Consider the following 23304-nt stretch of genomic DNA (forward strand, 5'->3'; position numbering starts at 1 on the left):
ATTAAAGCCATTTTAAAAATTCTCTGAATGTCTTTTTCTGTTGGTTCTCTTGTATTTTCAAATCATTTTTTAAAAGGAATGAAGCACTTCCCAGAAGCTTCCCAGTTGACTTTGGCTCAAAATAGAAGTAGACTAAGTTGTATCATATGACCGTGTTATACCAGAAACCATGAGGGTGTGGGGTTGCTGAGAGTAGCTAGATTTATTCTGGATAGATGTTTTCCTGAACTGAAAACCAGGATGGGGCCATGCTCTCTCGGTGGAGGAGGCTTCTCTGGGTGGAGGCTCTGATAGAGGGAGAGAAGAGACCCAAGTCTGCTGGGTGGGTGAGCTGCAGTGGCTGCATCAGAGCTGCTCCACAGCTCCCTTACCAATAGCTCTCTTTATCTTGAAATTTTTTGAAGAAACAGTAACTCAAAAGTTCTTCAATTCTTTGACCTTAGTAAGAACCTTCATGTCCTGCTACTTTGCCTGCTCCTGAAATCCCAAAGTAGTAGCAGCTCAATGACCTTTTCAATAGTTTATGTAAGCTCAAGTAGAAACTAGATTGTGGCTTTTCCTCTCCAGTTCACTTTTTTAAGAAGCTGGGGTGTATACCTATCACCATCCTCCAAAAGAGGTAAAGGAGGAGTATTGAAGTTTGACCAGTTGTAACAGTACCAGATTTTCAGTTTGATTGATCTGGTTTCTTCTGCAGATAATCTTGTGTATTGTTGTTAATTCCCATTTGATTCCATTTTAAGAAGTAATAGCTTCTGATCTTCACATTGGGGAGAAATGTCACAGGTTAGTTTGGTATATGAAGTGATAGTATGACAACAGGAGTAGTATTTGAAATAGGGACTAACCTGAAAAAGCTGCCATATATTAACTGGCATTAGCCCTACCATATGGTTCTATCATATGACAAACTTTTTTGTTTTTTGGTTCAGAGGATTAAACCCAGGAGTGCTTAATTATTGAGCCACCCCCTCCCCTTTTAAAACAGGGTCTCACTAAATGTCTTAAGGCCTTGCTAAGTTGTTGAGGCTGGCCTCGAACTTGTAGTCCTCCTGTCTCAGCCTTTGAACTTGCTGGGATTATAGGCATGCTTCACCACACCTAGCTCTTTCTTCCTTTCCCTTTTCTCTCCCTCTGTCCTTCCCCCTTCCTTCCTCCCTCTCAGAGCTGGGGATTAATCCCAGGGCCTTGTGCATGGTAGGAAACTGCTCTACCCCAGTTCTGTGTTTCTTCTTGGTAGAAGAGATTATTAGGCCAAAATGTTGACACTGGAATGAATATGGTTTCCCATTGGTTTATGGGAACTAATGGAATAGATTGTTTTTGAAGAATATCTTGAAAATATAAATTTATTTTTAAAGTAGCATATTCTGTTTTAAAAAGTCGACTTACAAATGAGAATCGATGAAAGTTGAGATTCCGCTCCCTGTTCTGACATGCAGCTTCCCATTTCCTTTCCAGAGGCAGCCATTTTTTTTTTCCATTCATGCACAAAAAAATGTATTGTGCATCATCTCCACACCAAGAGATCTGTTCAGAGCAGGGACTAGGCCTGGCCCCTGCCTTTCCCTAGTTGAGAATGGATCTGCCACCAGTGTGTCATGGAGGGGTCATAGGCAAGGCCAGCCAGTGATCCCTCAGCCCTGGGGACTGGCTGCAGCACTTTGCTTGATTTATCCTGTGTGTCCTCAGATCATAGCATTTTTTTCTGGGGCTGTGACCTGGAAATGGTTGAGAAATAGGTGTCTGAATGCTAATTCACAATAAGGGGGAGGCACTAAGGAAGAATAGGGTCTCTTTAGGTAGAGGAGAGTAAAAGGACGGGAGGGAACATAGAGGTAGGAAGAAGAGCAGCATGAAACAGACATTATCTTATGTACATATATGACCGTGTGACTGATGTGATTCTACAACATGTATAATCAAAAATGAAAAATTATACCCTACTTATGTATGATACATCAAAGTGCATAAATGCATTCTACTGTCATGTATAACTAATTAAAACAAATTTTAAAAATTTATAAAGGAAGCCACTTTTAATAGTTATTTGTGTATCCTGCCAAAGAGATTTTGTGTATCCTAAGATACAGCTGTCTTCAGTCTCTCACCTTTTTAAATTTTAATATGAATTATAATACATTATTTTGCACCTTTTTTATGCTTAAAATATATCTTGGAGATAATGAAATAGAATGCTTTACCTGGTTAAATATCTTTCACTGAGAACTTGGCAAAGTAGTAGTTGAAGTTTTGGGGGTATATATGTACTTATGAGACTGGTTATTGCTTGAAGGGGTCTCAGTAGGCATTTAGTCTGGATTGTTCCCGCCCCCCCCTCCAGAGGATAGAAGGGAGCTTTATTAGCAGGTTGTCTTTTAGATGGAGACCAGCTATAAGGAGATCATTTGGATGGTTGATCAAGCAAAGGAAACCAAAGACCTTCAGATTTGAACAAATATTAGTCATCGTAACTGTATGTCACCCATCAAGTCAACGGAGATACCTAGCTATTACCACAGGAAATAGAAGAACACATAGACTGTCTGCAGGTGGTGAGCAGGAGCAACCTGGAAGCTTCTCTCCTGAGAAGGTATTAAGAGCCAGGCAACAAACAAATCATTTAAAAAATTTTTTTTAAAAGATTCTATTAATTGTATTTAAAGTGACATGGAATATTTAGGAATAAGTTAAAGGAGATCTTTAGACTGAAAACCATGAAGCATTATTTAGAGAAGCTAAAGTAAACCTAATAGAAGATTATACCCCTATAAATCAGAGATGAGAAGACTCAGTATTGTAAAGGTGTCAGTTCTCTCTGAATTGGTTTGTTGATACAGTGCAATCCCATTTACAGTCCCCGGTTGGGTTTTAGTTTGTCATTCGAGAAGTTGATTATATCTACAGCTTACAAGGCAGTGCAAACAGACGAGAAGAGCTGAGGCAGTTTTGAACAAAAAAGGTTGGAAGATCCGCATTATCTGTTAAGATGTCATAAAGCTGAGTGCCATGTTGGTACAAGGACAGATAATTCAGTAGAACAAAATAGAGACTTCAGAATCTGTCCCCCACACATATTGACAACTGATTTATGACAAAAGTGACAGTGAATGCAATGGAGAAGGTAGTCTTTCCAATAAGTGGTATTAGGTCAACTGGATGTCCATATGAAAAATTGTCTTGCTCCCTGCTGTCACTCTACCTAAAAAAACAAATTACAAAAGTATTGTCGTTCTAAAAGAGAAAGGTCAAAGAAGAGAGCTTTTAGAAGAAAATGTGGAAGAATGTCTTTATGACCTTGGGATAGGCAAAGATTTCCTTAACAGCTCACCAGAAAGTGGAAATAATGAACTAGACTTGATTCAAATGAGAAATGCTATTTACTAAACATACTATGAAGAGCAAAGACAAGCCACAGAATGGAAATCTGTATTAGCAGGGCAAATGTCTGACACAGGAAATATATCCAGGATATGAAGAACCCCTATAAATCAAGTAAAAGGCAGACACCCCACTAGAGGAGAAAATTGACAGAGGACTCAAACTTCACAAAAGAGGATATCCAATAGCTGATGAACAGAGAAAAGGTTTTCATCTTTACTAGTCATCAGGAAATTGAAAGCTAAAACCAAAATATCAACCATTATACCTGTAAGAAGGGCTAAAATAAGATGACGGGCATAACAAATATTCTAGGATGTGGTCTGGAGTTCTCCTGTCCTACTGGTGTACTCTTTGGGAAACTTTATATTCATTAGAACAGAACTGTACAAAAGACATATACAAGAATATTTATAGGAGTGGTGTTCTTAATAGTCCCACCTGGAAACCACCCAGTGACCTCCACAGCATAAGGGCCAAATACGTTAGGGCGTGCGCATACCCTGATGTTGCACAGCAAATGAGAATGAACAGTTTTCAACTCTGCACCACACTGTGGATGGATCTCACAAACATCATGTTGAGTGAAATAAACCAGACATGAGTGCTAACTGTATGAATGCCATTGCTATGAAAACAAAGTTTATTCATGATGCTATAAATCATAAAAGTGGTTCCCTTTGTGGGAAGTAGTGAATAAAAGGGGATGCAGGGGGCTTCTCAGGTTCTGGTAATGCTCGATTTCTTGCCCTGGGTAATGGTTTACTGGAGGTATTCACTTGGTAAGTTATCGTTGAGCTTTATGCTTGTGATATTTTTCTTTTTATATGTTCTACTTTAATTTAAAAATATGCTTTTAAGTAAAAATATATGTACATTTATATGCTACATATGCATTTGTTCTGCACATATATATTTGTATGTGTATATAATCACATATTGTACGTGTAAGTGCACTCATAGGCGCACATACCTGTTATGTATGCACACTCTGAGAGCTATGTCCTGTACAGACCACAAGATGGAGCTATAAGTCAATAGAAAGGAAACAACTTCCCAGTTGCTAAGTTTTGGAAAAGTTATTTTTTCCTTGAAAGCAAGGAGATAATGCTAAGATTACTTATTCTTCCTAACTTTAGGAAAGGACTTGTCTTTTACCTCTCAGTTGTCTTTGAACTTTCCCCCCACCCCTTGTCCATGTAACTGCAACCCTGTTTGCCATTTTAATACATCATCTTTTATCACTATCTAAGACTGTGCCTTATCCCTAATCTCTCTATATTCTTTTTTTCTTCTTTCTTGTTTGTCTTTCTCTTACCTTTTACTTTCATATATATACTTTTTCATTGCTCTTTCTCCTTGAAAAATTTGCTTGATTTTTGGCATTTCGTGATTTGTAGTTTGTGGGTTTTTTCCCCCACCATTCTTGATTTAAAAATGGAAGTCATGGAGCCCCACTTCCCTCAGGATTGAAATAAATAGGGGAGGGGAGATTGAAACTAATACCTGCTGAACTTTCTCACGTGGAGAATAAAACTACCCCCACCCCACACTGGGCTGCCCCGATGCATTCCCCAGCCAGCACAGTCTAGCTGAATCCACAGATGTACATCACCTGTTTTTTGTTTCTGTAAATTGTAACTGCTTCTGTGGGCCTGGGGGAGAAGCATCTAGAATGCTTTCTCTCTACTTGGATCAAACTGCATAAAATTAATTTTTCCTTTTAAAAAGGGATTTTTAAATGTTTTCTAATAGTTTTCACATAAGTTGTATTTTTTTGAATTTATTTTTTAAAGTGGTATATAAAAATTGTACATATTAATGGAGAACCATGTAATGTTCAATACATGTATATATTGCTTATTGCTGTGACTTTTCTATTCTGTGATATTCCCTTCCTCTTCTCTCCTCTCAATAGAGCTGACCAAATCCATAGATCTGACAAATTATTTTCTATAGCTGTTATTCTGCAATATAAATATGCAGTCATTTTTCCAGTTACTCTCCATTTTATGGATGTTGGGTCATTTGGTTTTTGCCATTACACAATGCTGAGGTAAATACCCCAGGGACTATGGCCTCTCTTCCCATTGGACAGAGTCCTTAAAGTAGGATTATTGGACATAAGGAACGGATGTTCAGAATTTGACAGGAACAGTCATGTGTGCATCTTAAAAGTTGCAGTATTTTGTGTTCCTCCAGTAATATAAGGGGGAGCCCACGTTTTGGTACTGGGGATTGAATCTAGAGGCACTCAACCACTGAGCCACATCCTGGGCCCTTTTTATTTTTATTTGGAGTTGCTTAGGGCCTGGCTGAGTTGCTGAGGCTAGCCTTGAACTTGTGATCCTCCTGTCGCGGCCTCATGAGTCAATGGGATTACAGAAATGTCCCTCACCAAACACAGCCCAGCGAGAGAGCCCATTTCCTGACGCCTTGGCCTTGGTGTTGACGAGCTTGGTGGGTTTTGCCATTTTTAATCCTCTTGGGTGAAAATGATGCCCATTTTGAATTTCAGTATTTTAGTACTGGTATAATTGTGACTTTGGTATGGAAAATAAAAAGTTTCTCTATCCCTGCATGAATTGACTTTAAGTTATAAAAATAATTTTGAGTTTAAAAAAGGGAGAAAATTATGTCCACTTATAAGCAGAAAGAAAAAGGAGTTTTACTGTATTTGACTTAAAAAAAACTTGTTTAATACTCTCCAACTTGTGTTTTTTTTCTAAATATTTTTTTAGTTTTTAGGTGGACAAAATATCTTTATTTTATTTTTTAGTTGGTGTTGAGGATCGAACCCAGTGCCTCACGCATGCCAGGAGGGCGCGCTATCACTTGAGCCACATTCCCAGTCCCCCCCTTTTTTTTGTATTGGGGATTGAACCCAGGGGCACTTTACTACTGAGCTATAGGCCCAGCCCCCCCCCCCCCGCCTTTTTTTTTTTTTTTAATTTTGAGACAGGGTCTAACTAAGTTGTTGAGGCTGACATCTATTCAGTTATCCTCTTGCCTCAGCCTCTGAAGTTGCTGGAATTACAGGCATGCGCCACTTGCCTGGATCCTATCTGTGCTTTTAAAAATGAAAAACGGGGCTGGGGATGTGGCTCAAGCGGTAGCATGCTCGCCTGGCATGCACAGGGTGCTGGGTGCTGGGTTTGATCCTCAACACCACATAAAAATAAAATAAAGATGTTGTGTCCACTAAAAACTGAAAAATGAGTATTAAAAAAATTCTTTTTTAAAAAAAAAAACTAAAAATGAAGATATGTAAATTCATATTCTTCTTTATTCACAAGAGTTTTCTACTTCTCCCTTCCCCTCTTCTCTATTTAACGAGCACTTTCATATGTCTTATATCATTTGACCCTCATAGTAATCTTCAGAGATAAGCAGTTTGATACATGAGGAGGCCAATTTATAACAGTTAAATCATTGTGTTTAGGCTGAATCAATGGCAGAGATCTAGAGCTTAAGTCTTGTTGTCCTTTGCCTTAGGTGTTGTCTCCTAGGCCTTTTCTCTTTTGCTTTTGGTTTCCTACCACAGTTCCTTTTTAGGGGTCCTCACTTGTCCATTTCTTACTGACTTTGAACAGGAAAAAGGACAAAGTACTCACTTGACCAACAAGAAGCATTATCCTTTACTAGATTTTCAAGCAGTGTTTTGCTTGCTTTGCATCGTGAGAGTCAGTGGAAGGAACAAAAGATTAAGTATGAGAAAGCCTAGGTTGGAGTTTGACTCTTTCATTTTATATAAGACAAAGATAATGACAACTCTTCCAAATATTATACAGTTCAAGTGAGAAGAATGTATGTGAAGATTCTTTATCAACTCGAAAGTGTTTTATAAGCATGAATGAATACTTGTTGTCACTGATTTTAGCAGGAAATATATAGGTGGCATGCCATCTGGGGAAGTCTTTCTCTCTTGCATAGAACATGTAGAGGTCTCTAAGAATAGTGAATTTGAAGTGCAAAATTGGGGTATGGGCTATACATGGTCTAGATTAGAAAAAAGAGAAATCAATTTAAGGGGGGGGGGTTGAGAAGAATGTGGAAGAAACAAGACCTGAGATAGCCCTGGTAAAATGTGTAGAATTTGAACAAATGTATTTTTTTCCTCTTGTGTACTTTTCTTGAATCCTACACTTTCTAGAGCAATAGCTTCCTTACCAAATTTGCAGTTTGGCATCCTGCTGGTTGCATAAAAGTCACCTGAGATCTTACAAATTTCCTGGATTCTGTCCCCAGAGGAAAAGATGCTATGGTTAATCATGTGGGTGTCCATCTCAATCATTTACATTTTTCAATATGATTTAGATGAATTGATACAATGAGAAGCAAGGTTATTGAGATGGAAATAATGTCTGTCTAGGCAGTCCTTGGCTTTTCTGCATCTTGAATATACATATACATTATTCATTGGTACCCTTAAACAGTCTTTTAATACCAGATTTGGATTTTTTTGTTCATCAGTTGAAGAACCCAAAATTCCACTATTGTTGGTGGCACTGTCTTCCAGCCAGTGACTTTGCTTTGCTACCCTCACATCTTGCTTCATAGAACAGTGTTACTTTGCATACTTGAGATTTTTATTGTATTTTATCTTTATAAAATAAGTTAGATTGGAAACACATGCTAAGGGGAAAACATTAGTGTCAAGACAAAGTTGGAACTCATTAGACATGTCAAATGCCTACATGCAAATTATAAATTGTGTTCCTCGATTGGACACTTACTGGATTTGTCGTTTCACAGTGTTTGTGAAGAGCCAAGTGAAGGCAGAACGGAGTTGTTATTGAGGACAGGGTCCAGAAGGCTAGCTCCAAGAACAGAAGTTCCCTTATCCTATATGAGCTTGTTGACTTTTGCACAGTCTGTTTCTAAGCATGTTTTCAAGGGTGCCTTGGGTAATAATAAAGTACAGAGCTGCTTGCAATAAATGTTGACCATTGGATGGTTGTAGCCGAACCTGAATCATCAACCAGCAGATGGCTCTCTGTCACCATAAGGTTTAGCAGAGCAGTCACTTCAGCTCTTGGAATTCTTAGGTGTTTTGTACATCAGGCCTCCTTATCCCTCTTCTACCTTTTAGGTACCCATGGTAATCAAACACTTAAAGTAAGAAAAGTGACCTTTTGATTTTACTTGGTTTTAAATTTCTTAGATGACCCTGAGGAATAGCGGTTTCAGATTTCTGAAGTTTGGGTTGGGGACCAAAATAATGACTTCTGATGACCTTTTCTACCCTACATTTCTATTCTATGAACTATTTTATTAGGGTTTTTATTAACAGTAAAAAAAAAGACAGGAAGAAATAGGGTGGAGTATTGGATTGAAAGATGTTAACAGTCTAGTAGATACGGCTACAAGCAACCATACATCCATAGGTCATGCTCTTGAAGGAACATTCTTACTTTGGAGTTGTTATTAGGTACTATAGTGAAATTTGAAAGATGATGAAAAACTTCCCTTTTTCCAAATTGTGTTAACTCCCCCAAGTTGCCCAGGTAAATTTGGCTAGCAATGCATAACTCTCCCCCTTTAAAAAAAAAAAAAAAAAAAAAAAAAAAAAAAAATTTAAAATTTGAAAACCTAATGCAAATGTTTTTCTAAGTTCTATGGTGTAATTTCCTTGGATAAGGAAAATATTTTCCTTATTTAAGTTCTTATTTGCCCTGGATTGATACTCTGGATTAATTGAAGCGAAGATTATTTTCTTAAATTAACAAAATTATTTTGAGAATTTTCTTTGCATTATGCACAATGTTGGGCATTTTTTGTCCTTAGAGTGTCAGCTTCATGAGGTCAGGCATCTATCACTCTTGTTCACTTCCAAGTCCCTGAGATGAGCGCCTGATACATTAAGGGTACTCTGTATTTGTTGGATGGTTGGAGGGATAGATGGACGGGGTACAAAAATATAATCGGATGGAGTATTGGACTGAAAGAAGTTAACAGTCTATAAATATGGCTACAGATACTCACATACCCATAGAGCATGAGCTTCAAGGAGGAGTGTTATTTTGGGGTTGTTATTAGGAACTGTGCTGATGCTTGAAAGTAATGAGAAATTTCCCTTCCTATGTTGTGTCCATTCCCTCCAACTGGGCCAGATCTGGAAATCTCTATTTCTATATCCAGTCTACTCACCAGTACTTGTGGAATTTCCCTTTGAATCAGTATGTTAATTGTCCCTTTCTCTGTGTTCCCTGGTGTCCTTTCCTTTGTCTAGATCCCATTGCTGCCCACCTACATCACTGCACAGCCTTCAGCCTCCTCCCCACTACAGCCTCTCTTCAGAGTAATCCATCTGCGTCCTGTTGCCAGACTTTGTCTCTAAAGAATTTATGTCAAAGAATCTATTTCTGATTGAAATTTGAGCCTCGGTGCATCTTTATGTTCACAGAACGAAACTACACAAAAAGTTTTGAAAAAGGAATTGCCCTTAAATACCATAGTAGCATTTTCACATCTATAGGCAAGTCTAGTTACGAAACTTTGCAGACTTGATTCAATTCACTGACACCTTAGAAATAGCTTTACTAGTCCAAACTGCAAACCTCCCTTGTGGTCTGTGAATTGTCAAACACGGATATTTTTTCCAGACAAAACAAACATTTTGTATAGTCACTGTGACATCTTTTTGAAAAGCTACTTCTTGGAATTCACTGCCTTTTCAATTCTGTATTCAGTTGATAAGAACGTCCTCCCTATGAACTTTAACAAGCTTCAGCTTCATTTGTCAACAGAAAGATGGATTATCTGTGCCCCCATATTATTACAATTTAATAACATATGCTGTTTTCTTTGGGGGATGAAAATGAAATCATTTTTGTCTTTAGAAAGTGACTGAAACCTTGTGGTAAGATCTATGTGAGACAAATGCCATATTAATAAATATGTTAGTATCTATCTGATAAATTCTTTTTATTAGATAAGTTCCATCTTGAAAGAATTTAGATAAACATTTTTGATACATTTTAAAAACGTGGGAGCCAGGCACTGTGGTGCAGACCTATAATCCCAGCTACTTGGGGAAACTGAGACAGAGGGATCACTTCAGCCCAGAAGTTTAAGGCCAAGGACTGGAGGAGTGGTTTAATGGTAAAGCACTTGCCTAGCATGTGTGAGGCCCTGGCTTACATCTCCAGCAAGGAAAAAAAAAATGAAGTCCGTCCTAAACTCGGCAACATAAGAATTAGCATTTCCTCTCTTTAACTTCCTTTGCAAAGGAGAAATACTCCTTGCTTGTCATTCCAAAAGTGAGGTTGAGATACAAGGTGTTTAACTGACAGAATTTCCTTTCAAGAAATTCTCTTCATCTGCTTGAACAGTGTTACTCTTTGCTGCTAAAATCTTGAAGGCAGGTAGCAGTTGATAAGTAGGATTTTTTTTTTTAATCTCTCAAAATGAAAATGTTAAATACTTTCCTCATTTTATCTTCCTTTGGCTTGAAGCCCTCAGTGCCCTCAGTGGTTTTCCCAGTTCTGTTTCGTAAACATTTACTGAATGCTGCTTCTCTGGCGTATTCTGAGGCTGGTGGTTTTTTTTTTTTTTTTGTTTTTGTTTTTGGTACAGGGGATATAAACATGACTGTCATGTGGCCTCTTTCCTCACAGAGCTCATAATTTAGGAAGGGAGACAGATGAGTAAATAACTAACTACAATCCTGCTTGATAAATGCCACGTTAGAGGTCATGAGCAAAGTGCCATGGGAGCACCGGCGAGTGATTGATTCTCGGGAAGGGGGAGGGGGTGGGGATCAGGAAGGACTAAGCAGCAGAAGTGACATTTGAGTTGAGCCTTAGGGGATGAATAGAATTTTGCCAGATGGACAAAGAGATGGGGGTGGGGACACTTCAGACTCATACAAAAACATGAGAGTGTGAAAGTTTGTGCCTTTGTCTGAGTGGTTGAGCAGTGTGTAGGGCTGAAGGAGAGGCAGGGTGTGGAAGGGGGGATGTTGAAAGAAGATGATGCAGAGATCACCAGGGCCTGGTGTTAAGCTCACACTTGACCTGTAGCTTCTGGGGAGTCACAGAAGTCTTGAAATATAGAAATGATATGGTGAGATATTTGTTTTTAGAAAGATAATTCTAGCAGCATAAGTATAAGATGATTTAGGTGAGTGTGACTGGGAGCATAGAGACCAATCAGAAGAACACCATCTCCACCGTCCACGTGAGAGATGATGAGAGTCTGAGCCCAGGAGGCTCTACCACTGGGGATGGAAATGAGGACATGGAGTTGAGAACCACCTCTGAGGGAGGCCTTGGCCTTTGATGAGATGTGGGGGAGAAGAGCAAAAATCATGGCTTGCATGACTTGCTGACCAAAACAGAGGGTGCAGGAGAAGTCTTACAGGATGCAAATAATGCATTTGACTTTGTATATGTTAAGTTTGGAGGAATGCCAGTTGGAGATTCTGTATTTGTGCCTTTTCATTTAAGATAGAGAACACATAGGAAAATATCACGGGTAGAGATAAATTGGTAAGTCTTTAACAGTGATTTTTTTCAATCAGGGTAAAGGATGGAGGACATGCCTTGCCTGAATTTTTATATGTGGCGCTTCTTTTTAACTATTCATGTGCCATTTTTTTCCCACTTACTCCCAGATTCTGATGCAGCACACTCAGGGCCATTGTGTATAGAACTGTACTGAATGATAGGCATCATCCCAAATGATGAATCTATAAAGAAAATAAAGCATTCTACATATAAAAATACCTGTAATCTTAATATTGTACCTGCTCTTATTAAAGAAAGGCACATGCATTGCTGGATTTCCTGGCAGGTATAGGACATCAGCAAAACCGAAAACACCAAAATAGAGAGGAGGGAAGAGAGGAGGAGATGGCAAATCAGCTTTGGGAATTAGATAACTCTAGGAAGTCTTTCCTATATGTCTGTTGGTGATGTGTATTTAATAGTAATATTAAATTGTATCTATGTTGTCACTTTTGCTTTCTAAAAGGTGTTTAAAACACACACACACACACACATACATATATATACACACGCACGCGTGGGGCTGGGCTCAGTGGTAGAGCGCTCGCTTAGCATGTGCAAGGCACTGGGTTCCGATCCTCAGAATCACATAAAAATAAATAAAAATAAAGATATTATGAAAAAGTACATACATTGCTGAAGTCCCAATTTGTCATTTTTTTGAGGTTACTAAAAGAAATTGTACATTTTTTCCCTTTTAACATTAATTTGCGTGCATGTGTGCTCTGGGGATTGAACTCACAGCTGCACTTGTGCTAAGTGTGTACTCTATCAGTGGGCTATACCTCCAGCCCTTTTGTATTAATTTTTAAAAGCATGTGTTACCACAAGGACCAATAGTGGAACATTTCAGCAGTAACTTAGAGAAGCAGTATCACCTAGTTGCAATTTATTCATTTGAATGGATACTAATAGCTGGTCACTGATGCACTTCTGAGGTTACTTTATATGCCTGTGATCCATGCACTGGAGTGAGCTGTATACAGAATCCCACGTGATTCCTGTTTTGACAAAGGCTGGCACTTGCAAGATGGTTTAAGGGTTTAGGGGTATGCTTTGATTGAAGAAAAAGCAAGGAAAGAAGTAAATTTGCAAAGCTAGGTGGAATTAAATAATTATTATATGGAATCTGAAATCTTGACATCTTGGATTCTTGGGGGTCAATCGTGAAGTTAAGGCTTTAAAGAACACATCTGTCTTTTGGATAAAGTGAAAGTGTTTGGCATGCTAATTATAGTACACTTGAATAAGGGAGACCAGCTATATGCTTAAAATCTTAGTCTAACGATTTAAAAAAAAAATTTCCTCATTTGGCTTGGGTTTGTTTCTTAATACATATTATGTTCTTTGGTTGGTTTTAAAGGACTAAGCTAAAAATTAAATTAATATGACTTTTTGGGCTTGAAAATTTTAAGTGTCTCCTGTGTATATAATGCAATAATTGGTATAATGATAAGTTAGTTTCTTGAATGATTTTTGTTTTCTAAGCACTACATTAAGCATTTTTCCCACATTTTACATATTGTCCTCCCCCCGCCCCAAGCCACACACACAAGGTGGAATGAAAATGGCACCTATAATGAGAATCTGCACTTTGTAAGGCAGAGACTTTGGTTTGCCTGTAGTTGTTTTTTCTTTATCCCTGTTAATTAGAATAGTACCTCTCACAGAAGTACTGAGCCAAAAAAAAAAAAAAAAAAAAATTGAACCCAGGGGCACTTAACCACTGAGCCACATGCTCAGCCCTTTAAAAAAAAAAAAAAAACTTAGAGACAGCATCTCACTAAATTGTTTGGGGCCTCGCTAAATTGCTGAGGCTGTTGTCCTGTCTCAACCTCCTGAACTGCTGGTATTACAGGCCTGTGCCACTGCACCCACCACAGATTTTTTTTTTTTTAAATAAACTAATTATTTAATCCTCCCAGAACCTGTGGAGATGGATATAACTATCCCTATACTTCTGGTAAGTGATGTACTGTTGCTAGCTGTTCACTCCATAATGGAAAACAGGGTATAGAAGAATAAAGGTGATTTTTCTGTTCTACCAAGTCTTTTTTTATTTTATTTTTAAAAAATTTTTAGTTGTAGTTGGACCCAATACCTTTATTTTATTTATTTATTTTTATGTGGTGCTGAGGATCGAACCCAGGGCCTCGCACGTGCTAGGCAAGCGCTCTATGCTGAACCCCAGCCCATATCAAGTCTTATCTATATAAAAGGTTAAGCATTGGGATATCGGTTGTCTCTAGACAATACCATGCCATCGGGGCTAGAGGAATGAGCAACGATGGAGAAGTAACTTGCTGGAGCAGTGCCTGCACATAGCAAGTGCTTAACTGTGTCAGTTGTTGCTGTCACTCCCACTACTGCAACATTGCTATCGTCATTTTTGTTTTGAATCCAATCAGCTCTAAAGTGAACCTTCGTTTGTTTCGAAGTGGTCAGACATAGTTTCCTGAACAAGGTGATCCTCACAGCTCAGATAGATTGTGGAAAAGTCAGGGCAGGAGAGAGCGACTTGAGATGAGAAGAATCCAGTAAACTGGGACTGAGGCAGAGACTGGTCTCAGCAGGAACAGGAAATCCCCAATGTGTTTGGTGCAAACGGGGCATGTGGGTTACTAGAGGGAGTGAAGACTAAGATGGACAATCAGACTGTGTTGATTATATTATGAATGCTACATTACAATCATAAAATTGGATTTGAAACTGCATGCATTACTGTCTGTAAGCAACGAAGGAAAATTATATTATCTTTTTCATGCTATAATCAGTAATTGTAGCATTGAATCTGCTTGAAAAATATTTGTACATTTGGTGTCACATGGCCTGTGAGAAACTTTGTCCTAGTATGTCCTAGTATGAAGAATACTTCCAATTGGCTTTATGTGGTTGAAATTTAAGAACCTCATTTATCAGCCTCTTCTATGATTATTGAGTCAAATGTATCTTGGAGGATTATACGAGTATTATGTTCTCCCATCATCTCTTTAACAGGCTGTAATTCCCTGGGGACCAGGTTTGAGCCTTATTCATCTTCATAACTCTTCTAACACTAAACACAGTTCCTGGAACAGACTAAGGATGCAATAAATTGCGCAAATTGAATTTTCAAAGCATAGGAGGCTGGCCACCTCTGCACTTATGAGGGGAATTTGCATCTGAGCTGTATTTTTTGAGATGTGTAATGCATTTAATGTGGTTCTTAGGTCCAGCCTGATGAGTGAAGAGGCTAAGCGAGGAGCACCCAACCCTTGGCTCTTTGAGGAGCCAGAGGAGACCAGAGGCTTGGGTTTTGATGAAATCCGGCAACAGCAGCAGAAAATCATCCAAGGTACTAAATACCCAAGGATTGTGGGCTCAGAAACCTTTTCTGATTTTTGACTGTGGCCTTGAATGTTCCTTATCCTTATTGAAAATTGGAATGAAAACTGCTGATTCTCTAAAGCTCTTGGCATTTTTGTGCCTCAGGGTACCTGAAGAGTGGAAACCTGCTGTCACCTGTTTTAATAGCTGATGGAAGTAATGATTTTTCCACTGGGTGAGAACAGGTCTGAATCTGATAAGTCTAGGGGACATTAGTGCATATGCTCTTGACTGTTCTTCTAACACAGGACTCCACCTTTTTTTTTTCATATGTTTTTTAGCTGTCGATGGACCTTTATTTTATTATATGTGGTGCTGAGGGTCAAACCCAGTGCCTCACACTTGCTAGGCAAGCGCTCTACCACTGAGCCACAACCCCAGCCCAGGACTCCACCTTTTTCATCTGCAAAGTAAATTGGTTGACTTTCACCTCAAGTTCATCTTGCTTGTTAGTTATTAAAACCGCTAATTATTTTGTAACTTCTATTTTTTAAAATTCAGAAGTAATGTATACTTTACAAAATTTAAGCACTATAGAGACAAGATGAAAAGCTCTCCGTTTCTTCAATTTCTAACCATAAATGGATCAATATGTATTTCCTCAGACTTTGTATATACCTACATATATTCAGTCTAAACACACATATATAAATGGTGTCATGAGGTACATAGCTGTCTTTTAGGTATTATTCCATAGGTTTATTTTTCTTACTAATGTGTGTTATGAACATTTTTTCCAATGTCGGCATGTACAGATATATTGTTCTAAATCTACTTTTTAAAGATCAACTTTATTGAGGAATATTTAACATTATCATAACTAGCACATATTTGAAGCACATGATTTGATAAGCTTTGACATATGTATACACATATGAAGCTATTACTACAATCAAAATAATGAACATAATCATTACTTCCTGAAGTTTTCTTCATGTCTCTTTAAAATTCTTCCTATTACCCCTCCTCCATCCCTAGACAGCTGCTGATCTGCTTTCTGTCACTATAAATTATTTTCTGTTTTCTATACTTTTACATAAGTAGAATGATGCAGTATGTGCTCTTTTGGGAGGGCAGGGGATCTGGCTTTTACTAAACATAGTTACTTTATCCATGTTGTGTATATCAGTATTTCATTTTTTTATATTATAATATGGTATCCCATTATTCACATTTAACACAATCTGTGTAACTGTTCACCTAATAGATATTTGCATGGTTTTCAGTTTGGGGCTGTTACAAGTACAGCTGCTGTGAACATGTACTTTATTTGTAGATTCTTTTTTTTTTTTTCTTTTTTTTTGTGGTACTGGGAATTGAACCCAGGGGCACTCTACCATGACTTTTTATTTTTTATTTGAGACAAGTTCTCTCTAAGTTGCTGAGTTAGCCTCAAACTTGCTCCCAACCTCAGTTCCCCAAGTTGCTAGGATTATAAGCCTGTGCTATCTCACCTGGCAAAATTTCAATTTTTTTAGGTAAATACCTATAAGTGGAATGACTGAACCATGTAGTAGAGGTAGGTTTACCTTTTATTTGTACATTTGGTACTAAGGATTGAACTTGTGGCCTTGTACCTGCTAGACAAGTGCTTTACCCCTGAGTAATACTCTAGCACTTTGACTTTTTAAAAAAAAAAAAAATTAAATTTTTAAAAAAATTATATGATATTTTGAAAATATTAATACATTGTGGAATGACTAAATCAAGCTAACATAAACATTCTTACATATATAGAGAGAGGACACTTCCAGTCTACTCTTTAAGCAATTTTAAAGTATATTAGTCACCATGATGTACAATAGAGCCTTTTTTTTTTTTTTTTTAAAGGGACTAAAGATTGAACCCAGGGCTTTGCACACTAAGCTACCTACCCAGCTCCTTTTTATTTTATTTTAAGACAGTCTTGCTGAACTGACCTTGAACTTCATGCTGGCCTTGAATTTGTAGTCTTCCTGCCTAAGCCTCTAAACCTAGCACAATAGATCTTTTAAATTCATTTGAAACTATCTGAAATTTTGTCTTTTGACCAACATCTCTCTAATTCCCTCATCCTTCCTCCATCACCTAGCTCCTGTTAAACTCATAAGAGCAAAGTGAAGAATATGCTTGACTTTTTTCGATTCTGCATATTAGTGAGATCGTTCAGTGTTTGCCTTTCTGTGCCTGTCTTGTTTCATTTAACATAATGTCCTCTAGGTTCTTCCATGTTGTCACAAGTTACAGGATTTCCTTCTTTTTATGGTTGAATAGTATTCTATTGCTTATACATACCACACTTTTTTTTTAAAAATCCATTCATCCACTGTTGGGCACTTAAATTGATTAAAAAAAAAAAAATCTTGACTATTGGGAATAATGCTACAGTAAGCATGGGAATTGACATTTTAACCATGAATCTCCCAATCCATAAATACAGATTTAATTCTAAATAAATGGGTTTATTTAGTTTAATTTTCCTCAAAAGCGCTTTCTAGTATTCAATATACATATCTTGTCCATCTTTTATCAGATTTATCCATAAGTATTTCATATTTTTATTCAATTATAAATAGCATTTAAAAATTTTTCGGTGTCTGTTGCTCCTACATAAAAATACAGTTGATTATTTAAAAAATGTGTTTGGATCATGCAACCTTATAAAAATCACTAGTTTGTTCTCACAGTTTACTTGTTGAGAGTGTAGGATTCTGTGCAAATGATCATGTATGTCAATAAAGAGAGTTTTGTTCATTTCAATCTGGTTGCCTTATTATTGCACTTGCTACAACCTCTATTACAATGCTAAATAGAAATGGTGAGAGCAGACATCCTTGCCTTGTTTCTGATCTTATTGTTTCATTCACTTGGATACCTGCTATGGTGATATTTTTCTTTGTTCAGTGCTGGGTATTTCTTAATTTTTAGAAATATTCTTGTGTTTATGTGGGATGCTACTGAGTTACTTGGTTCTTGCTTTATAAAACAGATCAATGAGGTGTTATAGAGCAGGACCTATGGACCAAATCTGACCTACTGTCATCTGTTATATGTTCTGCAAGTTGCAAATGACTTTTAAATTTTTGAAATGGCGAAAAATAATCAAAAGAAGAGTATCTTGTAACTTGTAAAAAAAAAAAAAAAAAAAAAAAAAAAAAAAAAAAAAATTATATAAAATTCAGTTTAGTGCTCATAAACACAGGTCTGCTTTTTTTTTTTTTAATGTTGTAGATGGATACTATGCCTTTATTTACTTTTATGCTGACGGTTGAACCCTGTGCCTCACATGTGCCAGTCAAGCATTCTTCTACTGAGCCACAACCCCAGCCCTATAAATACAGTTTTATGGGAACACAACCATTCTCATTCCTTTATACATTATCTGTATATGCTTTCCTGCTTACGGTGGCAGAGTTGAGTAATTGCTCTAAGGATCATATGAACCACAAAGCCTAAAATACTTAATATCTACCAACTCCAGTCTAGAGTAGTTTATCCCACTAATGAGCCAAAATCATTCTGCATATTCTGTGTAATGCTTCATGAATAATGAAATATCTTGGTTGGTGGGAATAAATACTATGTCTGAGCTGGTTGAGCCCAGAGGTTCCTTCCCTTTACTGTTTGGAGTGATTCTTTTCCCCAGCTTTGGGGCGTTCCCTCATTGCTCATGCAACACTCAGTTAAATCACCGTGATCTCCTTGGACTCATTCAAGTCTGCCAGTTTCCACCTGGACTCCCCCAACTCGCCCACCATGGCTGGGAGCTCTCACAGGGGAGTAATCGGGGGCAGTCTTATTTGTTTCCCATTGCTCGGAGATCGCTGCTCTTCGTTTCCTGACATATGTATTTTGAAACTTGTATATTTTGCCTGGTTCTCCCCCCCAACCCTTTCCCAGTAATTTTAGGCCAAAAGGAAATCTGGTCCCTGTCAGTCCATCTTAGCCAGAAGCAGAAGTCTAATTCTATTTTGAACTCCCCTTTGTGGTGAAATTGTCTGGTAAATGAAACACAGCAGCTCTCTTGGGGCTTCACCAATTACCGTATTTGAAGGAAAGTGAAAAAATAAAATAACACAGCTTTACATCGAGCACAGTGATTCTTGTACAATAGTTTTCTTCAGGGTTTACATACAGTTCCTGAAAGGACTGCCCTCTTGCTAATTTTTATAGATCATCTTTTTCTTTTTTTTTTTGGTACTAGGGATTGAACCCAGGGGCACTGTATCACGGAGCTACATCCCCAGGTCTTTTTATTTTTTTATCTGGAGACAGTGATAAGTTGTTGGGGCTGACCTCTAACTTGAGATCCTCCTGCCTCTGCCTCCTGAGTCGCTGAGATTACAGGTGTGTGCACTCTGATGAATTTTTTTGGCATTGTTGCTTTTTCCAAGAAAGGCTGTTTTCTGTTAGGGAAAGTATCTGTCACTGAGAAGGGACTGCATTCAGGGGTTGCTGTGCTGGATGTGAGAGAATGCTCCTCTTGAGTGTTAGCTATGGAGTCTCCACAGCAGAGCACATCCATACCGAGTTCCTCACTCTGAAGGCTTGCTGCCTTCTGGGGTTTGGAAATAGGAGGATGGAGGGGAGGGGAGGGGCATGTTTTAAATCAGATTTTTTTTTTCCTTCATGTTTTGAAATGCTGTGTCCCTTGTTGCTTTGCTTGCAAGCTGTTTTTCCATGATAAATGCAAACATGGAAGTAATCTTTATGCAAAACCCTTACTAGCCTTTTCTCTGCCTCAGGAATCTCGACGATGTGCTGAGGTTGCTGTGGTTCTGCCTCATTGCCATGTCCTGTATTAGATAAAAAATAAAAGCCAAGAGGGCTGGGGTTGTGGCTCAGCGGTACAGCGCTCGCCTAGCATGTGTGAGGCCCTGGTTCGATCCTCAACACCACATAAAAATAAATAAAATAAAGATATTGTGCCCAACTACAACTAAAAAATAAATATTAAAAATAAATAAAAGCCAACAAAGGTCACTTCTGACTTCCTTTTTGTCCATGGAATCTATTAACCCTCCTTTGTCTTTTTTTTTTTTTTTTGTCATGCTGGGGACCAAACCCAGGGTTTTGTACATGCTTAGGCAAGCGCTTCGACCACTGAGCTATATCCTCAACCCTTTTTACTTTTATTTAGAGATAGGGTCTGACTAAGTTGGTGAGGTTGGCCTTGAACTTAAAATCCTACAGGCAAGCACCACCGTACCCAGCCAGTTAGTCTTTCTGTGCTTCCCTTGATCCTTAGAAACACTTCGAAAATCATCCAAAATGACAATTTATAGAATTTAGACTTCAGGGCAATGAATGCCTTCCTTGCCTAAACTGGAAACTAGGCCTCCTCATAACCAGTTGGCTTATCCTGGCTTCTGTGGGGTTTTTTTTTTTTTTTTTTTTGTTTTTTTAAGCTGAAACTTGAGTCATAAATGGGTGTTAGGGAAAAGTGGCTGTGGTGGTGACAATGACTTGGTCACCTCAAACATCCCTGAGTTGGCACAAAGGAAGTAAACTGGATATAGCTAAACTCTTGTCCCTGAGTTGGATGGCCAGGCTTTGGGAGAGGTGTGAGGTGCCCCAACTTTTCTCAGGAGGTCCCTGTTGATAGGGTCTCTTAATTAGCACAATCGAGTTGTCTTATTCTGTAGATATTCTTTCTAGATCTGAGCAGAAAGTTGTATATTTATTCTAGATTTCTGTGATCTTAGGTCTCTAAAGGTTTTCATGTGAAATAGGGATGGGGAAGGTGGATAGCCAGATTCCATTTTACACTGAGGAATCTTAGTTGCTAATCTTTGAACCCTTGCAGTCACAACTTCACAATTTTCTTGGACGACGTCCTTTCTTATGGCTGTCACATAGATTAGAAGGATCCCTTTCCTGAAATCTTAAAACTAAAACAATAATAAAATCACTATTCTTGGGATTTGCTCTAAGGGTCTTCCTAAAATTGTAATTGACTCCTTTATCTAACTTGATTCAATCTTTCCTTCCTTTGTTCCTGCTTTTCATCTAGGGAGAGCTGCTTACATATGTTAGATGTGAGAAGTTTCATTGTGACTCTCCAGGCACTGGATAACACAATGTCAATTGATTTTTCTGCTAAACTACACTCAGGGCTATCTAGTATAGACTAGAGCCTTTCCATCTAGCAGAGACTAATTTTTTTTTTTTTTTTGGTCTATAAGCAGAGTCCTCTGTGGTCATTGGTTGATTGAAACAGCAAGTGTGCTGCCTATATATATATAAGTCCTTGGGTAAACCTAGTAGTGCCATCAGCTGGGTTTGCATTTGATGGCAAGGACAGGAAAAGACACATTCTCAGTCCTTGGGGTCCTTGTCATGTGCTCAGATTGGGGTCTGTGGTTGTAGCTCTCAGTAATGTCCCTTTGTGACTTTCCAACTCCTTGAAGAAAATGTAGGGTCAACACTCCAGTATATAGGCACAGGAAAGGACTTCCTCAATAGGACACTTAAAGCTCAGGAAATAATATCAATAATTAATGGGTTGCATCAAATTAAAAGCTTCTGCACAGCAAAGGAAACAAAATGTGAAGAGAGAACCTACAGAATGAGAGAAAATCTGTTAGCTACTCTCTAAAAAATGATTAATATCTAGAAAAACAAAACAAAAAACCCAAAAACTTAATACTGAAAAAAAAACCCAATGAATAAATGGGTAAATGAATTAAACAGATATTTCTCAAAAGAAGAAATACAATGACCAACAAATAAATGAAAAAAAGTTCAATTAGCAATTAGGGAAATGCAAATCCATACTACAATGAGATTTCATCTCCAGTTAAATTAGCAGCCATCAAGCATATGAATGAACACTAATAAATGCTGGAGAGGATGTGGAGAAAAAGGAACACTTCAACACTGTTGGTGGGATTGTAAATTAGTACAATCACTATGGAAGTCAGTATGGAGGTTCATCAAAAAAGTCCACATGAAACCACCAGAGGACCCAGCTACACCATTCCTTGGTATTTATCTTAAAGAATTAAAGTCATCACACTATAGTGATCCATGCATACCCATGTTTATATCAGCACCATTTATAACAGCCAAACTACGGAACCAGCTCAGGTGTTTTGTCAATGTTATGAATGGACCAAGGAAATGTGCTTATGTGTACACAATGGAGTTTTGCAGCCATAAAGAAGATTGAAATTGTCATTTGCAGGAAAATGGATGAAATTTGAAAACATTATGTTAAACAAAATAAAACTTAGAAAGTCAAAGGTCATATGTTTTTCTCTCATATATGGAAGATAGGAAACAGGAAAAGAAAGGTGGGGACGAAGACTTCATGAAAATAGAAGGGAGACCGGTAGTGTGGAGGAGAGAGACCAGGGAGAAGAAAGAAGGGAGGGAAAGGGGAAGTCCCAGAATGATATTGACCAAAATCTATTGTAATATCATGTGTATGTACCGATATATAACGAGTTCCACTATTATGTATAATGACAATGCATCAATGAATAACATGGGAAAATATGGATAAAAACATAGAAAAAAATTGTTAAAATATTGATAATTTTTTGCTGTGGAAAATTTTAAACATGAAAGTAGAGTAAGATAATGACTCCATTTCCCCCCCTCATGCTGATTCAGCAATTACACCCTATAAACAATCTGGCTTCATTTCTATGTCTGCCCACCTACCCATTTTTTAAAGTATGGTTCCTATGTAATCATCATTCATACCAAATTAACAGTCTCTTAACATAATCAAATATCTAGTCAGTGTTCAAATTTCCTTGATTGTCCTGTGATGGTTTCTATCAGACTGTTCAGTGTGGTCCATACATTGAAATCAGTTGATGTGTCCCTTAAGTTTCTTTAATGAAAAGGTTTCTTTTCCAACTTTCCCTTTTTTCCTCCAAAGTTCTAAACGGGATCATTTGCCCATAGTTACCACTATCTAGATTTCACCGTTTGAATCTTATATTGTTTAGCATATTCTTCTGTCCCAGGTATTTGGTGGTTAGATTTAGTGAGTTGATCAGAATCAGGTTTGTTATTTTTGGCAAGAATACATACTGATGATTGTCCTTTTGTTTTT

The 23304-nt window shown here is 37.9% G+C and overlaps 1 protein-coding gene across 1 annotated transcript in view; it reads left to right on the plus strand.

The window, feature by feature from the left end:
* The window catches only part of Stx8 (syntaxin 8), a 258115-nt gene that overhangs the window by 27387 nt on the left and 207424 nt on the right, over positions 1-23304 (plus strand). Inside the window, exon 5 of the mRNA XM_046422179.2 lies at positions 15101-15225. Coding sequence (XP_046278135.1) covers positions 15101-15225 — 125 coding nt within the window. The remainder of the gene's footprint in view (positions 1-15100; positions 15226-23304) is intronic.

Source organism: Marmota monax, unplaced genomic scaffold (assembly GCF_021218885.2).
Source record: "Marmota monax isolate L192 unplaced genomic scaffold, Marmota_monax_Labrador192_F-V1.1 WCK01_AAM20220418_F8-fsc00243, whole genome shotgun sequence".
NCBI classification, from domain to species: domain Eukaryota; kingdom Metazoa; phylum Chordata; class Mammalia; order Rodentia; family Sciuridae; genus Marmota; species Marmota monax.